Below are 22308 nucleotides of genomic sequence, written 5' to 3' on the forward strand. Positions count from 1 at the left end.
TGTCTTCCTAACTTACATTTTATAGGGTTTGCTGGTATAGTTTTTATAAAAAAAAAAAAAAAAAGTTGGGCCGCGCACGGCGGTTCATGCGGGTCCCTGCTATACAGGCCTTGAGGATTCTGCAGAGACCAAGATAAGCTGGAGGGCCTGAACAGTTGAGCAGGGGAGGCCGAGACTCCTGTAACAATCATGCAGTAGTTAATTACAGGGGGGTGCGTGCAGGGAAGACGACAGGGTGACAGGTATATTGCGTAAGTAGACACTGGGGCCCAGGGAAGCGCAAGGAATAGTCCAGAGACATACAGTCTGCGTTGTCACCGGCGGGTTCTCAAATTTGGCCCGCAGGGTCGGCGGCGCTGGGGGCTCCCGGCCCGCGATTGCCACGCCCACCCGACCCGAGGTTGCCCTGCTCAACCCGGCCGTCCGTAGCAGCCAGTACCTTGTGGAAGCGTGAGAGTCGAGGGGTGGCACGTGACTGGCGGGGCGGGGCGGGGCGGGGCGGGGCCGGGGCGGTGGAACGCACAGGCTAGTGGCTGTGTTTCCCGCCGGAGGCTTTTGCTCAGAGCCCCGCGTCCCTTGGGGGCGGCGGCGCAGGCGGCAGAGGCGCAGGCGGCGGAGGCGGCTGGGGGGTCCGGAAGTCAACACCATGTCAAGTCTGCACAAGAGCCGGTAAGGGGCCATGGAGCCTGACCCGGCTGGGCCACTCCTGGTCAGGCTGCCCCTTCTGCCCCTCAGAAGGGGGAAACGCGGGTGTGGCCAGGAATCGGCAGACCCCCTCGGCAGAGGGTCTCGAGCGTCCACCTTCTAACCTCATTGCCTGTGGGCTGCAGGAACGACGGAGGGGCGGCCCTTCTGCCCCTGGTGTCACTCCTTCTGCCTCCCTCATCCAGGACCCCTGGTTTCCCCCTTCCCCTGAGTCTTCCTCATCCAGACCCCCATGCCCCGCCCCCGTCCCTTTCCCCCTTTTGATCCCCCTGCTCCCGTACTCTCTCCAAATGCACCCTGTCCCCGTGCCTTTTTCTTACTAGGATTGCTAGAGAACTTGCATTCTCCAGTCTGGCCCCTCCCCCAGGCCAGATCCTGCAGCATTGGCTGAATTTTGCTCACTCTTCAGTTTTCCTTCAGGACGTGTTTTTTAAACCCTTTGTCCTTGCCTTCTGGCAGGCCCAGAGGTCTTGTAATGGTTATATTTGTGAGCATGGTCCATTGTCTGCAGATCGAATTACTCCTGGTTCCTGAGGTCCAAGGAGTTCAGTTGGTGGCTGTGCGTGGACCCGGCCTGGCCGGCAAGAAGTGCCCAGTAAATGTCAGCTCACTAAATTTTAGAATGTTGGTCCTCATTTGGGAACTTCTAGACAAGAATATCTCTCAAGTTTCTTCCCTGGCATTCTGTGTTTCTGGTTGTAGAGGAAGAAGTGAAATATAGTTTTGTTGTTCTCGAAAGCTGTCTTTGGTGAGGACCTTGACTAAGCTGTGTGATTTTTATGTCCTAAAGGGGAGAGAGGCACAGGTTGGAAACTGGCGGTGTGAGGGAGCTGAGGGCTGTGGGTCTCACTGAGCCGATATCAGCATGCTTCATTTGCTGCCCTATCTCCCCTTCCAGAATTGCAGATTTCCAGGATGTCCTGAAGGAGCCCTCAATTGCATTGGAAAAGCTGCGGGAACTCAGCTTTAGTGGTAAGAAGCCATTCTGTATTTTCAGGGTTTCCCTAGAGCAGCCCTGTGGCTAGAATACAAGGGGAGGCCACACCTGGTCAGCTCTGCGGCCCAGCTGCTGGGGGCTGGGGCCTTGAAGGAAATTACACATAGACTCTTGGGGCCTTTTCCAGATTCTGTAGAGCTGAACAGGCAGTGACTGCCTTGAGCTTGGAGGGGTTTCCCAGAGGGCCAGTGGCCACACTTAGCATGCCTTGCCCTAAGCTTTCCACAGGAGGTGCCAGATTCCTGAGAGTAACAGGATGGGACTGAAGACTGGAGAATGAGAGTGGGGGGGACCTTTTGAGCCCAGGACAGTCTTTCCTCATTCCTTAGCTAGCTTCCTGTGTTGGTGAGTTTGGTTAACTGCAGGGTGGTTCCTGGTTCTCTCCCTGGCTTGGGGTCTAAGCTGCCTGAACTAAACCTTGGCTAGTGGTAAAATGGGTAGCCTTGGGACACTGACTTTAAGGAGCTGATCCTGCCGTGTTAGACTTTGCCCCAACAAGCACAAAGATAACTCTCTTTTTGCGTGTTTTAAAAAATAACCCAATGTGTTCTGCATAGCTTCTTGTCACTTTTTTGCCCCTGTAACTTTGCCAGCAAGAACTTCTGGCCGGGTGCCGTGGCTCATGCCTGTAATCCCAACACTTTGGGAGGCCGAGGCAGGTGGATCACCTGAGGTCAGGAGTTCGAGAACAGCCTGGTCAACATGGTGAAACCTAGTCTCTACTAAAAATATAAAAAAGTAGCTAGGCATGGTGGCACTTGCCTGTAATCCCAGCTACTCGGGAGGCTGAGGCAGGAAAATCACTTGAACCTGGGAATTGCAGTGAGCCGAGATTGCGCCATTGCACTCCAGCCTGGGTGACAAGAGCGAAGTTCCATCTCAAAAAAAAAAAAAAAGAGAGAACTTCTTATATTGTCCCTGTCATCCTCATATAGATTCTGAAGTGGAGGTATTTGCTCATGTTCATGGTACCAGAGATACTATAGCAGCAACTGCTCTAGTGAGCTTCCTGATCTTGTTGCAGGAGAACTTTGTCTTTCTGTTCAGGAGTGAAATATAGGCCCCAAAGGAGAGGCAGTCAGTGTTAGTAGTTAAGAGTTTTACAGATAAGTTTCCTTCTTATGACAATTATGCTAATCTTCCCTACTTACTGGGGTTATAATGAAGATTAAATGAAATAATATCTGTAAAGCACAAAATACTTAGCATTCATAGCTTAGTTTATATTCCACAAATACATATGGAATATCTTCTATGTGCAATGCTCTGTGCTAGGCACTGGGAATAATAGATGTGGTTTTTGTCCTTCTGGGGCTTACCCAGTAGTAGGGGTTACAGACGTTAAGAAAATACACTATACATATATATATATAACAATTCCACTTATGACAGATGCTATGAAATAGTCACAGAGGCATTATTGCTTATAACAGGGGGAACTGACCTGAATTAGGATGAGATCGTGGTGGTAAAGGCTGCTCCTGAGGAAGGAATATCAAGAATGAGAAGGTGTTATCCTCAAAAGAATATTCCAGGCCGGGCATGGTGGCTCACACCTGTAATCTCAGCACTTTGGGAGGCCGAGGCGGGTGGATCACCTGAGGTCAGGAGTTCGAAACCAGCCTGGCCAATATGGTGAAACCCTGTCTCTACTAAAAATACAAAAATTAGCCAGGAGTGGTGTTGCACATCTATAATCCCAGCTACTTGCAAGACTGAGGCAGAAGAATTGGTTAAACCGGGGAGGCGGAGGTTGCAGTGAGCAGAAATCACACCACTGCACTCCAGCCTGGGCAACAGAGCAAGACTCTGTCTCAAAAAAAAAAAAAAAAAAAATTAACATGCAGTCTAGGCTGGGCGTGGTGGCTCACACCTGTAATCCTAACACTTTGGGAGGCCAAGGCGGGTGGATCGCCTGAGGTCAGGAGTTCAGGCCCAGCCTGGCCAACATGGTGAAACCTTGTCTCTACTAAAAATACAAAAATTAGCCGGGCAGAGTGGCGCATGCCTGTAATCCCAGCTACCTGGGAGGCTGAGGCTGGAGAATCGCTGGAACCCGGGAGGCGGAGGCTGCAGTGAGCCGAGATTGCGCCATTTCACTCTAGCCTGGGTGATAGAGGGAGACTCCGTCTCAAAAAAAAAGAAACCACCCAGTCTAGTAATCTTTCTTGGGGAAATGATTCTTGAAGAAGTACTTCTTGCGCACTCTACTCCCTGCCAGCTGGCTCCACGGTGAAGGGCTGGGGGTTCTGGGACTCCGGCCTGGGGCGTGACCTTTGCCTGCTGTGTCCACAGGCATCCCCTGTGAGGGCGGACTGCGGTGCCTCTGCTGGAAGGTGGGTGTGCCTGGGGTGGGGCTTCTGCTCTGCTGAGAGTCCCTGGGTTTTCCTGCATGGGCTGCCCCTACCCCTGGCTTCTTCCTCCCGTTCTGCACCTTTCCTTGCTTGTCTGAGGGAGCTTTTCTGGGAAGTTCTGGGTTTTCTGTTCCTCTTGGTGTCTTCTCTGGGATCCCCTTGGGGATGGGACACTTTGTAATGCCAACAATGAAGACCTCTGCTTCCTGGTCCATGAAGTACAGTGAAAGTCATGCTTATTGGGACAAAACAAAGGCTGTGCTTTGCCCAAAGCTCCCAGCTCAGGTGGCCATGGAAGCCCAGTGTCCTGGTTTCCAGCCCTTTAAAGCCCAGGGTCTGATGATCATGTGGAAGAGTGTGTGTGAGGAAAAGCAGAGGGAAGGGCTGGTTTGGGTTAAAGGAGGAGGGAGGCAGTGGGGAGGAAGAGGGAGGCTACCCCTAGCTCATGCTGGCATTCCTGGATTTTAGCCTATCTTGTTTTCTTGGGACTTTATGAGATGTTTTTCTTGAGGCCTGTCATCCCTGCCTAAAGACTGACGTTGGTGCAGGAGGGTCACCAGAGCTTTGTCCCTCTCCCTCTGTGCAGATTCTCTTGAACTACCTTCCCTTGGAGAGAGCCTCATGGACCTCCATCCTGGCCAAGCAGAGGTGAGACCCCATGTAAGGGCAGTGACAGGAGGGCCCTTGCATCTGACAGAGCCGGTACCGCTGGGGCCGCCCTGCCTCCTGCGGCTGCTGCTCTGGTCTGGGCTCCCTGGGCAGGACCGTTGGGAATCATCCTTCTCGCTTGTCTCCTGCAGGGAGCTGTATGCCCAGTTCCTGAGGGAAATGATCATCCAGCCTGGCATTGCCAAGGCCAACATGGGTGTGTCCAGGGAGGATGTGACTTTTGAGGACCATGTGAGTAGAGGTTGGCAGCAGAGACCCAGGACACAGAATGTGGAGGGGTGGCGGCCTTGGAGCAGGCAAGGTCCCCTGCATGCCAGGGAGTAGGTGCAGTCTGGTGTCAGTCCCCTCTGGACCTCCCAGTTCCTCCTTTCTGCGTGGTTACTAAGCTTGGGGGCCCTGGGCTCAGTAAGTAAGACAAACGATAGTTGGGGTCCAGGGAGCATTGCAGTGGCAGCCCTGCGTCAGGTGCTCTGAGGACATGGTCTGTTTCAACCTTCATCCCCGTTCCTTGAAGAAAATCAGATCAGGGCGGGAGGGAGGCTAAGCTGCCCTCTGTCGTTGCCAGGAAGCCTTGTTCTCCTCAAATGCTGAGCTCCTCCCTGGGCTTCACAGCGTGGGAGAAAGAAATGGATGCGCCCCAGGCCGAGACTCACAGATAGGAATTGACGACTCAGAGCATCGATGAATGAGAGCTGAAGAAACCGAATTCATTCATTCAGCAAGCAAACATTTACTGACCACCTGTTATATGCAAAGTTCTCGAGCTAGAGTAATGGACAGAAAAGGAACACAGTCCCTGCCCAGCAGAGATGTACTCAGAGCAGGCCCCCAGGCTGGGCTCCCGGCTGTGGAGTTTGAATGGATTCAGGAGGCTGAAGGAAGGGCTGTGTTGGTTCCTCTGAGTAGCTTGCAGGTGGTGTCAGGGCCACACCTCAGTGTGTGGTGAGATTCTTGTAGCAAGGCCACTGCTCAGGTTTCCGGGATAGAATCAGGCCCTGGGGCCTATCTGGGCCTTGGACAGAGCATCTTCATTTCTCCCCACAGCCACTCAACCCCAACCCTGACAGCCGGTGGAACACGTACTTCAAGGACAACGAGGTGCTGCTGCAGATTGACAAAGATGTCCGGTAAGCAGGGTGCCTGGGGCCGGGAGCTGGCCCATGGGACTTCTGGGGCTCTCTGCAGCTCTGTCTTTTCCATTTGCAGGCCGGGCCCATGGGTGGGTGTTTGCGGAGCTGCTGATGGATTGCCCCAGCGGTTGGGTCCAGGCTCTATGATGATAGGCTGAGAGTGAGGCTAGCGAGGGAGATTCTGTGCTTGCATATACCTGGCTGTTCTTATCTGAGCTGTAGTTTCATTTGTACCCCAGGCGTTTATGGATTCATCTGACATTCATTCAACAAGTATTGAGCCCCTTTTGTGTGCCAGGCTTAGCACTAAGCTCAGGGTTGAGCACTGAATAGACTGGTGTGTTCCCTCTCCTTAAGGATCTTAGAACCTAGAAGGGAGGATGGCAAGACAGACATTCAGCCCATTAGATCTTAGCAGATGGCATTCGTGGTAAATGCTCCTGAAGGAAAATTTGAGGGGGTTTGGGGAAACCTCACCTGAGAAGCAGTAATTCAGCTGAGATCTGAGGAGCGGGAGGCCTCAGGGGAAGAGTGCAGCAAAGGCCACGTTGGGCAGGGAACTGCCCTTGGCAAGGTCCAGAGAGCCCGCAGAGCTTGGCACATCTGAGTAATAATACCAAGGCCAGGGTGGGAGATAGGGGCCGGACCTTGGACTTGATTCTAAGAGCATGAGGCAGCCATGCAAAGGTTTTGAGCAAAGGAGTGACAGGGTCAGATACGCAGTTTTTAAAATCTTGAGCTACAGTGTGTTTGTGCTTTTCCACTTGGTGGAAATGTGGAGATGCTGGCTGTGCGGCCCTGTCGGGCTGGGGAGTTTGGCAGCGTGTTGGGCTAGGTGAGGAGCTAGAAGGCAGGCCTTGTCCACAGGTGGGTGGAGTGGCCTTGGGTTCTGGAGTCCATTTGCCTGGTTTCTGTTCCGCCTTTACCAGTTGTTAGCTGTGTGACCTTAGGCAAGTGACTCACCCTCTGATCATTACTCTCTTTAGTGTGAAGTAGGAGTAAGGTGGTTCAGGCTAAGGGCACAGAACGGGCTGGGTCTCCACAGATACGTGGGACTGTTGTGCTGGTCTTAGCACATACAGAGGCCCTTAGAATGATCAGATCTCCATCAGAGAAGGGTCCTGGGAGCTTATCCTGTTCCTTTTACAACAGCCTGCCTGGGACCCCCGGCACTTGGTCAGACAGGACAAGCCGGCACTGTGACCCGCAGTGACCCTTCAGAATCTCCAAGGGGCAGCTCTCAGGTGCCCAAGTCAGTCTGTGCCAGTACAGACAGGTGCCCCTCCATTCAGCTCCTTCTCAAGGAATGGCTGAGTACCGGTGTCAGGAGGGGTTTAGGAGTGAGCAGGACTGAAACAGTCTCTGCCTTCTGAGAGCTTCCAGTGTAAGTCAGGAGACATATACTAAACCTGGAAACAGATATGTAATTGCAAATACTGTAATGCTGTGAAGGAGAGAAAAACTGGTGCTTTTAGAGAATCAGAGGGAGGCCCTGTTTTCCTTTGGGGGGTCGAGGAAAGCCTTTCTAGGGAGGAGGCTCAGGATGAGATATGAAAGAGAAGGAGGCAGCAGGGAGGCAGCAAGCTGGGTGGAAGAGTCTGCTGGGCTGAGGCACAGCACATGAGAGTGCCCTGTGGCCGGGGAAGAAGGCGCGTGGCAGGATAAAGCAGGATCCTCCTTGCCCTCCAGCCACCCTGGGTGCTGCTCCTCAGCCCAGGCTCATCTTCAGATGGCCCCACGTGACCCCCGCACAGGGCAACTCAGCCAGGCTGCCGGAGAAAGGAGGCACTGCCTCTTGTGCTCTCAGGCTGGGGTTGGTGCAGCGTTTACCCACGAGGTGTTCCGATTGCCGTGTTCAAGTCAAGAACCACTCTGTGACCCAGGGAAATAGGTTCTGTTTTTTTTGTTTTCTGTTTTTTTGTTTGTTTGTTTGTTTTTTTGAGACAGTGGCTCCTTCTGTGACCCAGGCTGTAGTGCAGTGGTGCAATCTCGGCTCACTGCAACCTCTGCCTCCCGGGTTCAAGCGATTCTCCTGCCTCAGCCTCCCTAATAGCTGGGATTACAGGCATGTGCCACAACGCCTGGCTAATTTTTGTATTTTTAGGAGAGATGGGGTTTCACCAGTTGGCCAGGCTGGTCTCGAACTCCTGACCTCAAGTTATCCACCCACCTCAGCCTCGCAAAGTGCTAGCATTACAGGCATGAGACACCATGCCTGGCCAGGTTCTGTTTTACATGGGTAGTGATCCTTTGGTGCTTCTAGAAGCAGGTCTGCAATGTGCTAAGTATAAGAAGTCTGAAAAATGTGCGTGTACTGCAATACATATATTTTAAAAACTTGATCACATTCTAGACGCCATCTCCCAACTTGTTTTCCCTCTCACTGTGTCTTGGACATCTTCCCAGGTCAGCTGTATAATAGTCTGTTGTACAGTGTATAACTTATGGAACCAAATCTCTTTTGCTACTACAAACCACTCTGTGTTTGTGCATATTAGATAATTTTTTTTTTTGAGATAGGGTCTTGCTCTGTTGCCCAGGCTGGACTGGAGTACAGTGGCTTGATCTTAGCTCACTGTAGCCTTGAACTCCCAGGCTCAAGTGATCCTCCTGCCCCGCCTCCTGAGTAGCCAGGACTGCAGGCACATGCCACCACACCCAGCTAATTTTTTGTATTTTTATTAGAGACGAGGTTTCACCATGTTAGCCAGGGTGTTCTCGAGCTCTGGACCTCATGATCCGCCTGCCTCAGCCTCCCAAAGTGCTGGGATTACAGGCGTGAGCCACCGCACCTGGCCCTAACTAATTTTTTACGGAGATGAGGTCTCTTTTGTTGCCCAGGCTGGTCTTGAACTCCTGGGCTCAAGTGATCCCTCCTGCCTTAGCCTTCCGAAGTGCTGGGATTACAGTGGTGAGCCACTGTGCCTGACCTAGATAAATATTTTTACATGGAAATATGTTTGGAGTTTAAAAGAGGAGTTAGGTTGTATGACCATCATGACACTTTAAAAAAAAACTATGTATCTATTTGCAAATACACATAAAATGTGGGCATGTATACATATACAATGACTACTGCTTTTTATTTTTATTTTTATTTATTTATTTATTTTTGAGACGGAGTCTCGCTCTGTCACCCAGGCTGGAGTGCAGTGGCGCGATCTCGGCTCACTGCAAGCTCCGCCTCCTGGGTTCACGCCATTCTCCTGCCTCAGCCTCCCCGAGTAGCTGGGACTACAGGCGCCCGCCACCACACCCGGCTAATTTTTTTTTGTATTTTTAGTAGAGACGGGGTTTCACCGTGGTCTCGATCTCCTGACCTCGTGATCCGCCCGCCTCGGCCTCCCAAAGTGCTGGGATTACAAGCGTGAGCCACTGCGCCTGGCTCAAACTACTGCTTTTAAAAAAAAAATACTGTTTTTAAAATAAAATGTTGTAATTGTTGTTATTATTATTATTTTTTTGAGACCGAGTCTCATTCTGTCGCCCAGGCTGGAGTGCAGTGGCGCGATCTTGGCTCACTGCAATCTCCTCCTCCCAGGCTCGAGCAATTCCTGTGTCAGCCTCCCCAGTAGTTGGGATTAGAGGCACCCGCCACCATGCCTGGCTATTTTTTTTTTTTTTTGAGACGGAGTTTCGCTCTTGTTGCCCAGGCTGGAGTGCAATGGCACGATCTCAGCTCACTGCAACCTCCGCCTCCCAGGTTCAAGTGATTCTTCTGCCTCAGCCTCCCGAATAGCTGGGATTACAGGCATGTGCTACCACGCCCGGGTAATTTTGTATTTTTTTAGTAGAGACGGGGTTTCTCCATGTTGGTCAGGCTGGTCTCAAACTCCCGACCTCAGATGATCCGTCTGCCTCAGTCTCCCAAAGTGCTGGGATTATAGGCGTGAGCCACCATGCCCAGCCAATTTTTGTATTTTTGATAGAGACAAAGTTTACCATGTTGGCTGGGCTGGTCTCGAACTCTTGACCTCTAGTGATTCAAAACGTTGTAATTAAAAACAATGCTGGATGGGTACGGTGGCTCATACCTGTAATCCCAGCACTTTGGGAGGCTGGGGTGGTTGGATCACAAAATCAGGAGTTTGAGACCATCCTGGCTAACACAGTGAAACTCCGTCTCTACAAAAAATAAAAAATTAGCCGGGCGTGGTGGCAGGCGCCTGTAGTCCCAGCTGCTTGGGAGAATGAGGCAGGAGAATGGCATGAACCCAGGAGGCGGAGCTTGCAGTGAGCAGAGATCGCTCCACTGCACTCCAGCCTGGGCGACAGTGCAAGACTGTCTCAAAAGAAAAAGAAAAACAAAAACAAAAAATAATGCTTTTGGGGAGTCTTGGGGTCTACTGGCAGATGAGATGGCGAAAACTTCCACCCTGAGTAACAAGATTCTTTCCTGTTCCCTCTTGACAGGAGGTTGTGCCCAGACATTTCCTTCTTCCAGAGGGCCACTGACTACCCTTGCCTCCTCATCCTGGACCCCCAGAATGAGTTTGAAACCCTTCGTAAGAGAGTGGAACAGACAACACTGAAATCTCAGACGGTGGCCCGGAACCGGAGTGGGGTCACAAATGTGAGTGCCAACCTGGGGTCCCCAGAGACTCCCCCAACGGTCTTTTATTTTCCTTTTTCTCTTAAACTGCTGGCCACAAGGTGTCGGGCCATGACCATCTGCTTGACAGTTACTCAGAGCAATCCTGATGCTGCCAGATCCTGGGGTGCTTTCTAAAAGTTGGGGGACAGAGGTTCACTATGTCCCAGCTGGGTGTAATGGCTGCTGGGAAGGTTCCTGCGTCACAGTGAGTGAATGAGCCAGGCTTCTAATCTTATAGTGGGGATGGCTCTGAGAAGGTCATTACAAATGTGAGAAAATGTGATAGGGCTGGGCACAGTGGTTCACGCCTGTAATCCCAGCGCTTAGGGAGGCTGAGGCAGGAGGATGGTGTGAGCCTGGGAGGCGGAGGTTGCAGTGAGCCTACATCACACCACTGCCCTCCAGCCGGGTTGACAGAGCCAGACCCTGTCTCAAAAAAATAAAAATTAAGAAAACGGCCAGGCACAATGGCCCATGCCTGTAATCCCAGCACTTTGGCAGGCCAAGACAGGCAGATCACTTAAGGCCAGGAGTTCAAGACCAGCCTGACCAACCCGGGGATTTAACCCCATCTGTACTGAAAATACAAAAATTTGGCCCTGGCCAGGTGTGGTGGCTCACACCTGTAATCCCAGCACTTTGGGAGGCCAAGGCGGGTGGATCACCTGAGGTCAGGAGTTCGAGACCAGCCTGGCCAACATGGTGAAACCTTGTCTCTACTAAAAATACAAAAATTAGCCGGGCATGGTGGCAGGTGCCTGTAATCCCAGCTACCCGGGAGGCTTAGGCAGTAGAATTGCATGAACCCGGGAGGTGGAGGTTGCAGTGAGTCTAGATTGTACTACTGCACTCCAGTCTGGGCGACAAAACGAGACCCTGTCTAAAAAAAAAGAAGAGGGCATTCCAGGTGGAGAGGAGGGCAGATGCCGAAGTCCTCAGCGGGAGAGAGCATGGTGTGTTCCAGGTCGGGGAGGCCACAGCGTGGCTAGAAGCAGAGAGCGAGGGAAGAGGTTGGTGCTGGTGAGGACACGTGGGGCCTTTGTCATGAGGGGTGGGAAGGATCCCTTACAGCCCTGTAAGCAGGGCAGTGACATAATTCATATCTGCTTGTGTCAGAAATGCTTTAGGCACTGTGGAGATACAGGAGTGGCGGTAGAGAGGCTACCTGGAAGGACATTGCAGTTGTCTAGGCAAGAGGTGGTGGGGGCAGAGATGCAGCAGGGTTAGATCTCAGAGACTCTGGGTGGAACCGATAGGACCCCTAACTTTTAATAGATTCCTGTCACTCTGAGAAGCTCCTTGTAGTCAAACAAGTATGTTACCTTATTCCTTAATTTACACCCCCTACTTTGGCGTCTGGAATAGTGGCCTGTTCCCCTAAACTTTTCACTGTCTTCCATCAATGGAAAAACCCTTTTCTGTAGCCTCCAACAAGCTAGGGCAGGTACTACTGCAAAAGTTTTTCTCCCCCTGGGGAATGACTTTGTTTTTTGTTTGTTTGTTTTATTTTTTTAAATAGAGACAGAGTCTTGCCATGACACCCAGACTGGTCTTGAACTCCTAAGCTTAAGCGATCCTCCTACCCGGGCCTCCCAGAGTGCCAGGATAACAGGCGTGAGCCACCACACCCAGCTGGGAATGACTTTGATGGAAGCTCTGACGGGCAGGGGCAGATATGGCCGATCCAGGGTTGCAGGTGCCTATGAGAGTTGGGTGCCCAGCAGAACTGCTGTGCAGTGCAGATTGCGTGGCTAGATAACCAGGAGTCTGGCTTTGTGGGCAGCACTCTTGGCTGCTGATTTCCTGGGTGAAGGGCCAGGAGGGGACTGGTTCCTGTCATTCCTTTCACTGTAGTAACTAGGTATAAGGAGCACTGTTGCCTAGTTTAACTTTTGGTCCTGGTAGCAGAGAACCCACCAGAAACTTCATCCCTAAGCCTCTGGGTTCATGATTGGGCAGTTTGAGTTGAAGACCATCTGTGTGACTCTGGGCAAGTCATACCAGGTTCACATCCTGGTCTTTGTTTCCTCGACCATAAACTGGGCATAATCATTTCTGCCCTGCCTAAGCTGCCAAGAGGATGAAATGAGGTCATGGCTGTGCAGATTCTTCAAAAGCAGAAAGCCCTGGGCATCCTTAGGAGGCAGCCTGCCCTCAAGTCCTGGACCTTAGGTTTGGGAGTCAGCCAGTTCAGGGTCAAGTCCTGATTCCACCACCTAATGTTAGACAGTTAAGGAGTGGCCCTACATTTCTGAGCCTCAGTTTCCTCATCTTGAAAATGATGTTGAGAGAATATTTTAGATTGTTCAGTGGATTAAATGGAGGAATACCTGTACAGCATTGTCTGCCACATAAAAAGCTCTTGGTAAGGGCTGGGCATGGTGGCTCACGCCTGTAATCCCAGCACTTTGGGAGGCCGAGGCAGGCGGATCACGAGGTCAGGAGATCGAGACCATCCTGGCTAACATGGTGAAACCCCGTCTCTACTAAAAATACAAAAAATTAGCCGAGCGCGGTGGCGGGTACCTGTAGTCCCAGCTACTCGGGAGGCTGAGGCAGGAGAAGGGTGTAAACCTGGGAGGCGGAGCTTGCAGTAAGCCAAAATCACGCCACTGCACTCCAGCCTGGGCAACAGAGCGAGACTCCGTCTCAAAAAAAAAAAAAAGCTCTTGGTAAATGTGGCTGATGTGTGTCTCTGTGTGTGAACATCCCTGCATGTGTGTGCATACATATGTATATGTATGTTATGGGAGAGGGAGTTTAACGTCTCCAGGACCCTCTGCTTCCAGGATGGCTTCATCCACTGTCACTGCCTGGGTTCTCTCATATGGGTCACTCACCTCTGGAGCTTCCACCTGAGCAGGTCTAGGGCAGGGCCCAGCACTTGATTTACAAAGTTCCCAAGAGATCCTGGCAGGCAGCTGGAGTTGGGGGCCCGTGCTCATTGCAGGAGTCTTCAGTAGGGATCATCATCTCTTTATTTATCTTCCAACCTTTTTTTTTTTTTTTTTTTTGAGACAGTCTCGCTCTTTCGCCCAGGCTGGAGTGCAGTGGCACAATCTTGGCGCTCTGCAACCTCTGCCTCCTAGGTTCAAGCAATTCTCATGCCTTAGCCTCCTGAATAGCTGGGATCATAGGCGCGTGCCACCACGCCTGGTAATTTTTGTATTTTTAGTAGAGATTTTTGGCCAGGGTGGTCTCAAACTCCTGACCTCAAGTGATCCACCCACCTCAGTTTCCCAAAGTGCTGGGATTACAGGTGTGAGCCACTGCGCCTGGCCTCCAACCTTTTCTTATGAAAATTTTCAAACATTCAGAAAAGTTGAAAGGAAAGTACACTGGATAACTATCTGTATACTTTCCATCTAAATGCAACAGTTGTTAACATTTTTCACATTGCTTTATTTGTGTGTGTATTATATATAGAGAGAGAGCAAGTTGTGGTGCAAGACTGTCTCGGGGGAGAAAAAAAAAGAAAGAAAAGTCTTGGCCAGTTGTCTGTTTTTGACATATTTAATGTTTGGTTTTTTTTTTTTTGAGACAGAGTCTCACTCTGTCACCCAGGCTGGAGTGCAGTGGTGCGATCTCCACTCACTGCAAGCTCTGCCTCCTGGGTTCACGCCATTCTCCTGCCTCAGCCTCCCAAGTAGTTGGAACTATGGGCACCTGCCACCACACTCGGCTAATTTTTTGTATTTTTAGTAGAGACGGGGTTTCACTGTGTTAGCCAGGAGGGTCTCCATCTTCTGACCTCGTGATCCACCCACCTTGGCCTCCCAAAGTGCTGGGATTACAGGCGTGAGCCACCGCGCCCAGCCTATTTTGTTTTTTGAGACGGAGTTTCACTCTTATTGCCCAGGCTGGAGTGCAATGGTGCAATCTAGGCTCACCACAACCTCTGCCTCCTGGGTTCAAGCACTTCTCCTGCCTCAGCCTTCCAAGTAGCTGGGATTACAGGCATGCACCACCATGCCTGGCTAATTTTTTTGTATTTTTAATAGAGACAGGGTTTCTCCATGTTTGTGAGGCTGGTCTTGAACTCCCGACCTCAGGTGATCCACCTGCCTCGGCCTCCCAAAGTGCTGGGATTACAGGTGTGAACCACCGTGCCTGGCCCTAAAGTTTTTGTTTTAAATTGAAGTGTAACTTACGTGCAATTACGTGTACAATTAGAGAATGTTTTTCTCGTGTGTGTACCTGTGTAAGTGCCAGTCAAGATACAGAACATGTCCACATCCAGCAAGTTCCTGCATGCCCCTTCCTAGTTAGTACTTCTCACTGCTCTGACTTTTAGCACCGTAAGTTAGGTTTTAGGACCGTTCTTTGTATTGTAGAATGTTCCATGTTCTAGGTTTGTCTCCTTGTTTCCTTATGGTGGCGTTTGACTTGTTCCTCTGCGCCAGAATATGTCTCATATGCTAGATAGGTCCAGGCTTAACAGTAAACATTTACATTTCTGGCAAGAACACATTGTCCTCCTTCACATTGTCCATTTTTTATTTTTTTTTATTTTTTGAGACAGTGTTTTGCTGTCACCCAGGTTGAAGTGCAGTGGTGTGATCATAGCTCACTGCAGCCTCAGCCTCCTGGTCTCAAGTGATCCTCTTGCCCTAGCCTCCCAAGTAGCTGGGACCACAGGTGCGTGCCTTCACACTCCGCTAATATTTACATTTTTTGTAGAGATGGGATCTCCCTATGTTGCCCAGGCTGGTCTCGAACTCTTAGGCTCAAGTGATCCTCCTGCCTTGGCCTCCAAAAGTGCTGGGATTACAGGCATGAGCTATTGTGGCCCACCCATGTTGTCTCTTTTTTTGTTTTTGTTTTTTTCTCCTGAGACAGGGTCTTGCTCTGTCACCCAGGCTGGAATGCAATGGTGTAATCACGGCTCACTGCAGCCTTGACCACTGGGGCTCAACTCCCACCTCAGCCTCCCAAAGTGCTGGGATTTCAGGCATGAGCCATTGACCCCAGCATTGTCTTTCTTGACGGGCTCCTCTTCTCCTCCAGATGAGCTCCCCACACAAGAACTCTGCGCCATCATCCCTAAATGAGTATGAGGTGCTGCCCAATGGCTGTGAGGCCCACTGGGAGGTGGTGGAGCGGATCCTGTTCATCTACGCCAAGCTCAACCCTGGCATCGCTTATGTGCAAGGCATGAATGAAATCGTGGGTCCCCTCTACTACACCTTTGCCACCGACCCCAATAGCGAGTGGAAAGGTAAGAAGGCTCTTGGTGCCCACATCCCTCGTTGCTGACCCGTGTCAGGCTGTGCAGCTCACTTTCCCTTTTGGGCCTCTGTTCTCCCTCTGCCAGATGAGGAGTTGGCCTGGATCATCTCTGAGATCCTTTGCAGCTGTGATCGTCTAGAATGTTGGATGTTTACTGATCTCTTGATATTTGTAATTTAATTTCTGGTAGAGAAGGTGGATATATAGGAAGCCGAATTATAAGATTTAAATAATGATTTTTAAATTGTCATCAGGAGAGTGTGTAATAAATTGCTAAGTGAATGTATAGTATTGCCAGATGTGAGAAGAAAGAGGTGACGTCTTTAGCCTGGGGGTGGAGAGGGGTCAAGGACAGAGGAAGGACTGAGCCAGACCATGAGGATGGGGCAACTCGGCGGGGCTCAGAGCGGGGCAGATGTCTGGTAGGTGAGAGGTGGGGTGGGCCTGGGGTGTGCCACTTCTGCCCCCATCCTGCGTCTCTCCCAGAGCATGCCGAGGCAGACACGTTTTTCTGCTTCACCAACCTCATGGCCGAGATCCGGGACAACTTTATCAAGAGCCTAGATGACTCACAGTGTGGCATCACCTACAAGATGGAGAAAGTTTACTCCACCTTGAAAGATAAGGATGTGGAGCTCTACCTGAAACTGGTGAGGACCCCAGGAACAGAGGGGTGGAAAGGGACAGGAGGCAGAGAGTTGCTGCACCATCCCAGCCCAGGGCGAGGTCTGGCTTGAGTCTGGGGGTCAGAAGTAGCTGCTGCTGCTGCTGCCTGGGACGCTGACCCATGTGCTGAGGCAGCTGATGGTGGACCCCAGCTGGGAGGGAAGGGGAAACTTGAGAATGGTGCCCACTGTGTGCCAGGCATACTGCAGGGCATTTACTATGAACTAAATTGTTTAAGCTGTTAGTAGTCTTCTGAGGTGTTAACGTCATCTTTTTTTTTTTTTTTTTTTTGAGATGGAGTCTTGCTCTGTCGCCCAGACTAGAGTGCAGTGGCCCAATCTTGGCTCACTGCAAGCTCCACCTCCCAGGTTCACGCCATTCTCCTGCCTCAGCCTCCCGAGTAGCTGGGACTACAGGCGCCTGCCACTGTGCCTGGCTAATTTTTTGTATTTTTAGTAGAGATGGAGTTTCACTGTGTTAGCCAGGATGGTCTTGATCTCCTGACCTCGTGATCCACCCGCCTCGGCCTCCCAAAGTTCTGGGATTACAGGCGTGAGCCACCGTGCCCGGCCTAACTTCATTTTTTTAAATTAATATAATTTAAAAAATTGTACTGGCATTCCGTGTTTATTTCGTAGAACAAAAGGAGAAAATTTATCTACATGTAAACAAAAAGTTTCATGAAAAATAAAATACATATCTAAGCATATCTTTTTTTCTTTTTTTTTTTGAGACAGAGTTTCACTCTGTCGCCCAAGCTAGAGTGCAGCGGCGCAATCTCTGCCCACCGTAAGCTCTGCCTCCCAGGTTGATGCCATTCTCCTGCCTCAGCCTCCCAAGCAGCTGGGACTACAGGCGCCCGCCACCGCGCCCGGCTAATTTTTTGTATTTTTAGTAGAGATGGAGTTTCACTGTGTTAGCCAGGATGGTCTTGATCTCCTGACCTCGTGATCCACCCGCCTCGGCCTCCCAAAGGGATTACAGGCATGAGCCACCGCGCCCAGCCCTTTTTTTCTTTTTTTTTTTTTTTTTGAGACGGACTCTCACTCTGTCAGAGGCCAGGTTGGAGTGCAGTGGTGCAATCTTGGCTCACTGCAACCTCCGCCTCCCAGGTTCAAGCAATTCTCGTGCCTCAGCCTCCCCAGTAGCTGGGATTACAGGCGTGCATTACCATGCCTGGCTAGTTTTTGTATTTTTAGCAGAGATGGGATTTTGCTGTGTTGGCCAGGCTGGTCTCGAACTCCTGACCTCAAGTGATCAGCCTACCTCAGTCTCCCAAAGTGCTGGGATTACAGGCATGAGCCACTGTGCCTGGCTGGCCAGGAATAATCATATCTTTTTAAACAAATATGGGTTGAGTGTGATGGCTCACAGTTGTAATCCTAGCACTTTGGGAGACTGAGGCAGGAGGATCACTTGAGCCCAGAGGTTGAGCAACATAGTGAAGCTTTGTCTCTGCAAAAAATTTTAAAACAAATTAGCCAGGCATGGTGGCACAGGCCTGTAGTCTCAGCTACTCGGGAGGCTGAGAGAGGAGCCCTCGAGGTCAAGGCTGCAGTGAGCCATCCATGATTGTGCCACTGCACTTCAGCCTAGGCAGTATAGCGAGACCTCATCTCTGAAAAAAAAGGAAGTATGCTTTTGCTGTTTTGTAGCATGCTTTTTCAGTTAATATTCACTGTGGCTGACCAGAAGGCTTGTCTCTACTGGGAATAATTGCCTGTGGAATTGTTCTGTGGATTAAATGAGTGAGAGGACATACTTAATATGCTAAGCATAGCCCAGGCTTTTAGTAAGTGCCCTGTGATGGTCACTCAGCACATCCACAAACCCAAGGCTATCATCTGCAAAGTATGTGAAAAGAGTTTGAGCCATCATTTATAAATCTAGAGAGCTTATTATATAAAGGTTTGGGTTTCCAGCTTCTCTTAAAAAAAAATAGGAAGATCTGAGGATGCTGGCTGGCAGCAAACAGGCTCTGCCCCTTTACCAAGCGAGGCTGTCTGGCAGCCTGGTGCCAGCCCTGGTGCTCACACTTGGTGTGCTGGACCCTGCTGTTCTGAATTCACTTCTGACCACTGTGTGGTGCTCCATGGCCAGCAGCCAACACAGAGTCCTGCCCCCCGCCACCCCCCACACTGTCTCCCCAGCAAGAGCAGAACATCAAGCCCCAGTTCTTCGCCTTCCGCTGGCTGACACTGCTCCTGTCCCAGGAGTTCTTGCTGCCTGACGTCATCCGCATCTGGGACTCCCTCTTCGCCGATGACAACCGCTTTGACTTCCTCCTCCTTGTCTGCTGCGCCATGCTCATGTGAGTGCGGGCATGAGCTGTCATCAGCTCACCTGGGCGGTCCTTGGAGAAGCCAGACGGGAGGACCCTCCGCCCCTGAAGGGTGGGCAGGGCTGCTCTTTCATGGCTGGAACGGGATTCTGGAGTCCTTGGGAGGGTGCCAAACCCGGGTGGGTGGGGAGGGAGGAGTGGGCAGGGCCTGCACTCAGAGCATCCCAGGTCCCAGCGCTTTTGCTGCTGCTTTTCATAGGCTGATCCGGGAGCAGTTGCTGGAAGGGGACTTCACTGTGAACATGCGGCTGCTGCAGGTAATGGGAGTTGGGGGCAGGCTCAGCCACTGCCATGAGGCCGGCACTCGCCAGGTACCTGCCCACGCCAGCTGCTGCGACAGGCTGGGCAGGGGCAGTGGAGCGTAGCAGGGATTAAAGTCCAGACCCCTGAGGCAGATCTGGTTTGGATCTGGGTTTGAATCCTGGTTCTGCCACTGACCTGGAATGTTGGGTGGCCTTGAGCAAGTGACTTGGCCTTCAAACCATGTACTCTACATAGGTGTTCACACCCAGGACACAGCAGGTGCCCAGAATGTGGCTGTGCTCGCTAGTGGCCATGCTCAGGCCTGGGGAAGGAGGGTGGGGTGTAGTGATTAAGAACATGGGCTCACTGGGTGCAGTGACTCATGCCTATAATCCCAGCACTTTGGGAGGCTGGGGTGGGCGGATCACCTGAGGTCAGGAGTTCAAGACCAGCCTGGCCAACATGGCGAAACCCCGTCTCTGCTAAAAATACAAAAATTAGCCGGGCTTGGTGGCATGTGCCTGTAATTCCCAGCTACTTGGGAGGCTGAGGTAGGAGAATCGCTTTAACCCGGGAGGTGGAGGTTGTAGTGAGCCGAGATCACGTCACTGCACTCCAGCCTGGGCGACAGAGCGAGACTCTGTCTCAAAAAAAAAAAAAGAACATGGGTTCAAGGGCCTACAGCTTTAGGCCCACAGTTTTGCTCTGCTGTGCTCATTACGTGACCCAAGCCAAGTTACAGCATCTCTGGGTTTCAGCTTCTTCACCAGCACCTGGCCTTAGTGTTGGTTTGTTGTTTGTTTTTTTTTTTTTTTTTTGAGACAGAGTCTCGCTCTGTTGTCCAGGCTGGAGTGCAGTGGCGCAATCTCGGCTCACTGCAACCTCCACCTCCCGGGTTCAAGTGATTCTCCTGCCTCAGCCTCCCGAGTAGCTGGGATTACAGGTGTGTGCCACCATGTCTGGCTAATTTTTGTATCTTTAGTAGAGACAGGGTTTCACCATCTTGGTCAGGCTGGTCTCGAACTCCTGACCTCAGGTGATCTGCCCACCTTGGCCTTCCAAAGCGCTGGGTGTGAGCCACCAAGCCCGGCCTAGAGTTGGTTTTCCTAGAGTTGGTTTTCCATAACTTCATGGACTAGATCTGGAAAATGGGCAGAATCGCAGTAGCCACTCACAGGGCTGTTGGGACTTCAAGCTGATGCTCAGACACTGGCCCAGTCCCACTGGCTCCACACGAGGGAGCTCGGGTTCAGGCAGTAGTGGGGGAGCTGAGCCAGCCTGGTCTGGTCCTGAGGAAAGGGCTGTGAGAGCCTGGGAGTGGTTGTGTTTGGATCGGTTGAGTTGGTGCTGCACGGTGTAGCGTCAGCTGCATGCAGGGGTCTGGGGGTTGGGGAGTGCAGGATGCCTGGTATTCCGTGCTCCTGCCCCTGAGGCCCAGGATCCAGCATGGTAATGGGTCCCAGCAGGGAGGGTGTGGGTGTGGCAGGGGTGAAGTGGCTTCAGAAGCAACTGTTGGCCTTTTCCTGTGCCCAGGACTACCCCATCACAGATGTCTGCCAGATCCTGCAGAAAGCCAAGGAGCTCCAAGACTCAAAGTAGCCCAGCGGCAAGAGGCCCATGTTCGGGAGAGAAGCCTCCCGACCCTGTGTGCTGGCTCCCGGGACACACAGAAACCTGTGGGAAGCCAGCCTGAGGGGAAGCCACGGGATTGGCCCGAGACCCAGGCCATGCCCACTGGGGACACACGGTGCCGTGCTCCTTCTTCTGCCACCACGCCCAGCTCCCCGCCTGCCCTGCACCCTGCCCTCTTTGCCCAGGATCCTGAGGAGGGCTGGAGCTCGGGAAGTTGTCCTTCCTGGGCCAGGGCCGTTTCTGGCACTGGGAGGCTGGCAGGGGCCCCTCCCTGCCTCGGCTCTGCCGCCCCAGCCTCGGTTCCTGCTTCTGGTCTTCTCCTGGGCTCCGGTCAGGGGAGGTGCTTGGCCAATGGGCCAGAAGCTGCTTCTGAGCGGGGCGCTTCAGCTGCTCCACAGGGAAGGCGACACTGAAAGCTGAGTCCTGCCATCTGTCTCACCCACAGATGTCTGTCTGTAGTCGGTTGGTGTGAACGTGGGCCCAAGTCCCCAGGCGTCTCCTCCGTGTGTGTGTGTGTGTGAGGGGGCGAGGGTCTCTCAGGCCTCCAGGTCTCCCAGCCCCTCCTTCTCTGTCTCTACCTCTCTGCCTGTCTCCTTCCGCCTCCTTCCCAGAGTGGGACTGTGTCCTGCTCCATGTTTCCTCTCTCCATGACTCTCCCTGCCCTTCTCTGTTGGGGTGCCTTATCCTGAGCCGCCTCCTCTCCCCGCTTCCCTCTGCTCCCCTGAACCTGGGAGACAGATGAGGAGACTGGCTCAGGAAGGCCCCTGGAGGTCAAGCTTGGCCTTTGCCTCCTGTTCCCATCCCCCAGCCCTGGCTCCAGGGTCCTCCCAACTGGGAGGGAGTCCTCCGTGCCTCACTTAGAGGGTTCTGAACCCGTTCCCTACACAGAAATCTTGGAAACCAAATGCTGCTGAGTATGGATGAAGCTTTGAGCTTCCTGCCCCTGCTTTCTGCCCAGGGAGGGAGAAGGAAGAGGGGGAGCTGGTTTTTCTGGAGGTTCCCCCAGAGGCCCTCCTGTCCGAAAAGAAAAGGACCTTGATTCTGAGCCCAGGGTCGGAACCCGTTGCTTCAGAAGAGTTGTCATTCCCTTGGCTTCCAGGTCCCAGCCCACGGTGGGTGAGTCCCACAAAGGGCAAGTGGGGCCTGAGGAAGCCTCTCTGGGGCTGGGGGTAGCTGAGCTTAAAGGCCCTGGGTCCTGCCAGTTCCAGGAGGGCCATGTCTGTGCCTCTGTGTACCCCTCCACCCCCGACGGGCTGAGGGAGGTGCAGGGCCTTCTCTGACCCCTGCCTAAGCTGTTCCCAGGGCTGGAGCAGGTGTACCCTGAGCAGGGGCAGCTGGCCGCTCCCAGTTCTCACCAAGTCACCTCCCTCCTTGTACAAGGTTTGCGTCCGGAAGCCGGGTGCCATAGTGAGGACCCTCGTCCTCCAGACTGGCTGGCAGGAGTCAGGCCTCAGCAGCCCTCCTGCCCCCAAAAACCTTCCGAGTCTGGTTGGCAGGACTTCTCGCTGCCCTCCCAAGCCCGGCTGTGGGCCAGAAACGGCTTCCCCAGGTGGCTCTTCTACCAGGCTTTTCCTTGGATGCTGCCTGGGTTTTTGCACCTGCCTTTCTGTCTCCTCTCCCAAAGCACAGTGTTTGGGAGACTTCGACTATTTATTCAGACTCCTGGCTACGTATTGCACATTGGCAAGTGCTCTGGGGATGAGGCGTGGGTGTAGGAAGGTAGAAAGGAGTTGGAGACAAGATCCTCT

General features: G+C 52.3%; 1 protein-coding gene across 2 annotated transcripts; it reads left to right on the top strand.

Annotated features, from left to right (window-relative positions):
* Positions 1-577: 577 nt before the first annotated feature.
* On the top strand, positions 578-20693 carry TBC1D13 (TBC1 domain family member 13). Of its 2 annotated transcripts, XM_032165333.2 has the most exons (12): positions 578-669; positions 1604-1677; positions 3998-4038; positions 4643-4704; positions 4857-4956; positions 5770-5852; positions 10269-10428; positions 15457-15667; positions 16165-16328; positions 18495-18655; positions 18885-18942; positions 20462-20693. In XM_032165333.2, exons 1-12 carry the CDS (start codon positions 647-649, stop codon positions 20525-20527), a joined length of 1203 nt encoding a protein of 400 aa, XP_032021224.1. In that variant the 5' UTR covers positions 578-646; the 3' UTR covers positions 20528-20693. The 2 variants fall into 2 exon arrangements, with proteins under 2 accessions (XP_032021224.1, XP_058301770.1); XM_058445787.1 differs by lacking the exons at positions 578-669; positions 3998-4038 and having other exon boundaries at positions 1659-1677.
* Positions 20694-22308: the final 1615 nt, after the last annotated feature.

Source organism: Hylobates moloch, unplaced genomic scaffold (assembly GCF_009828535.3).
Source record: "Hylobates moloch isolate HMO894 unplaced genomic scaffold, HMol_V3 SCAFFOLD_10, whole genome shotgun sequence".
Lineage (NCBI taxonomy): Eukaryota > Metazoa > Chordata > Mammalia > Primates > Hylobatidae > Hylobates > Hylobates moloch.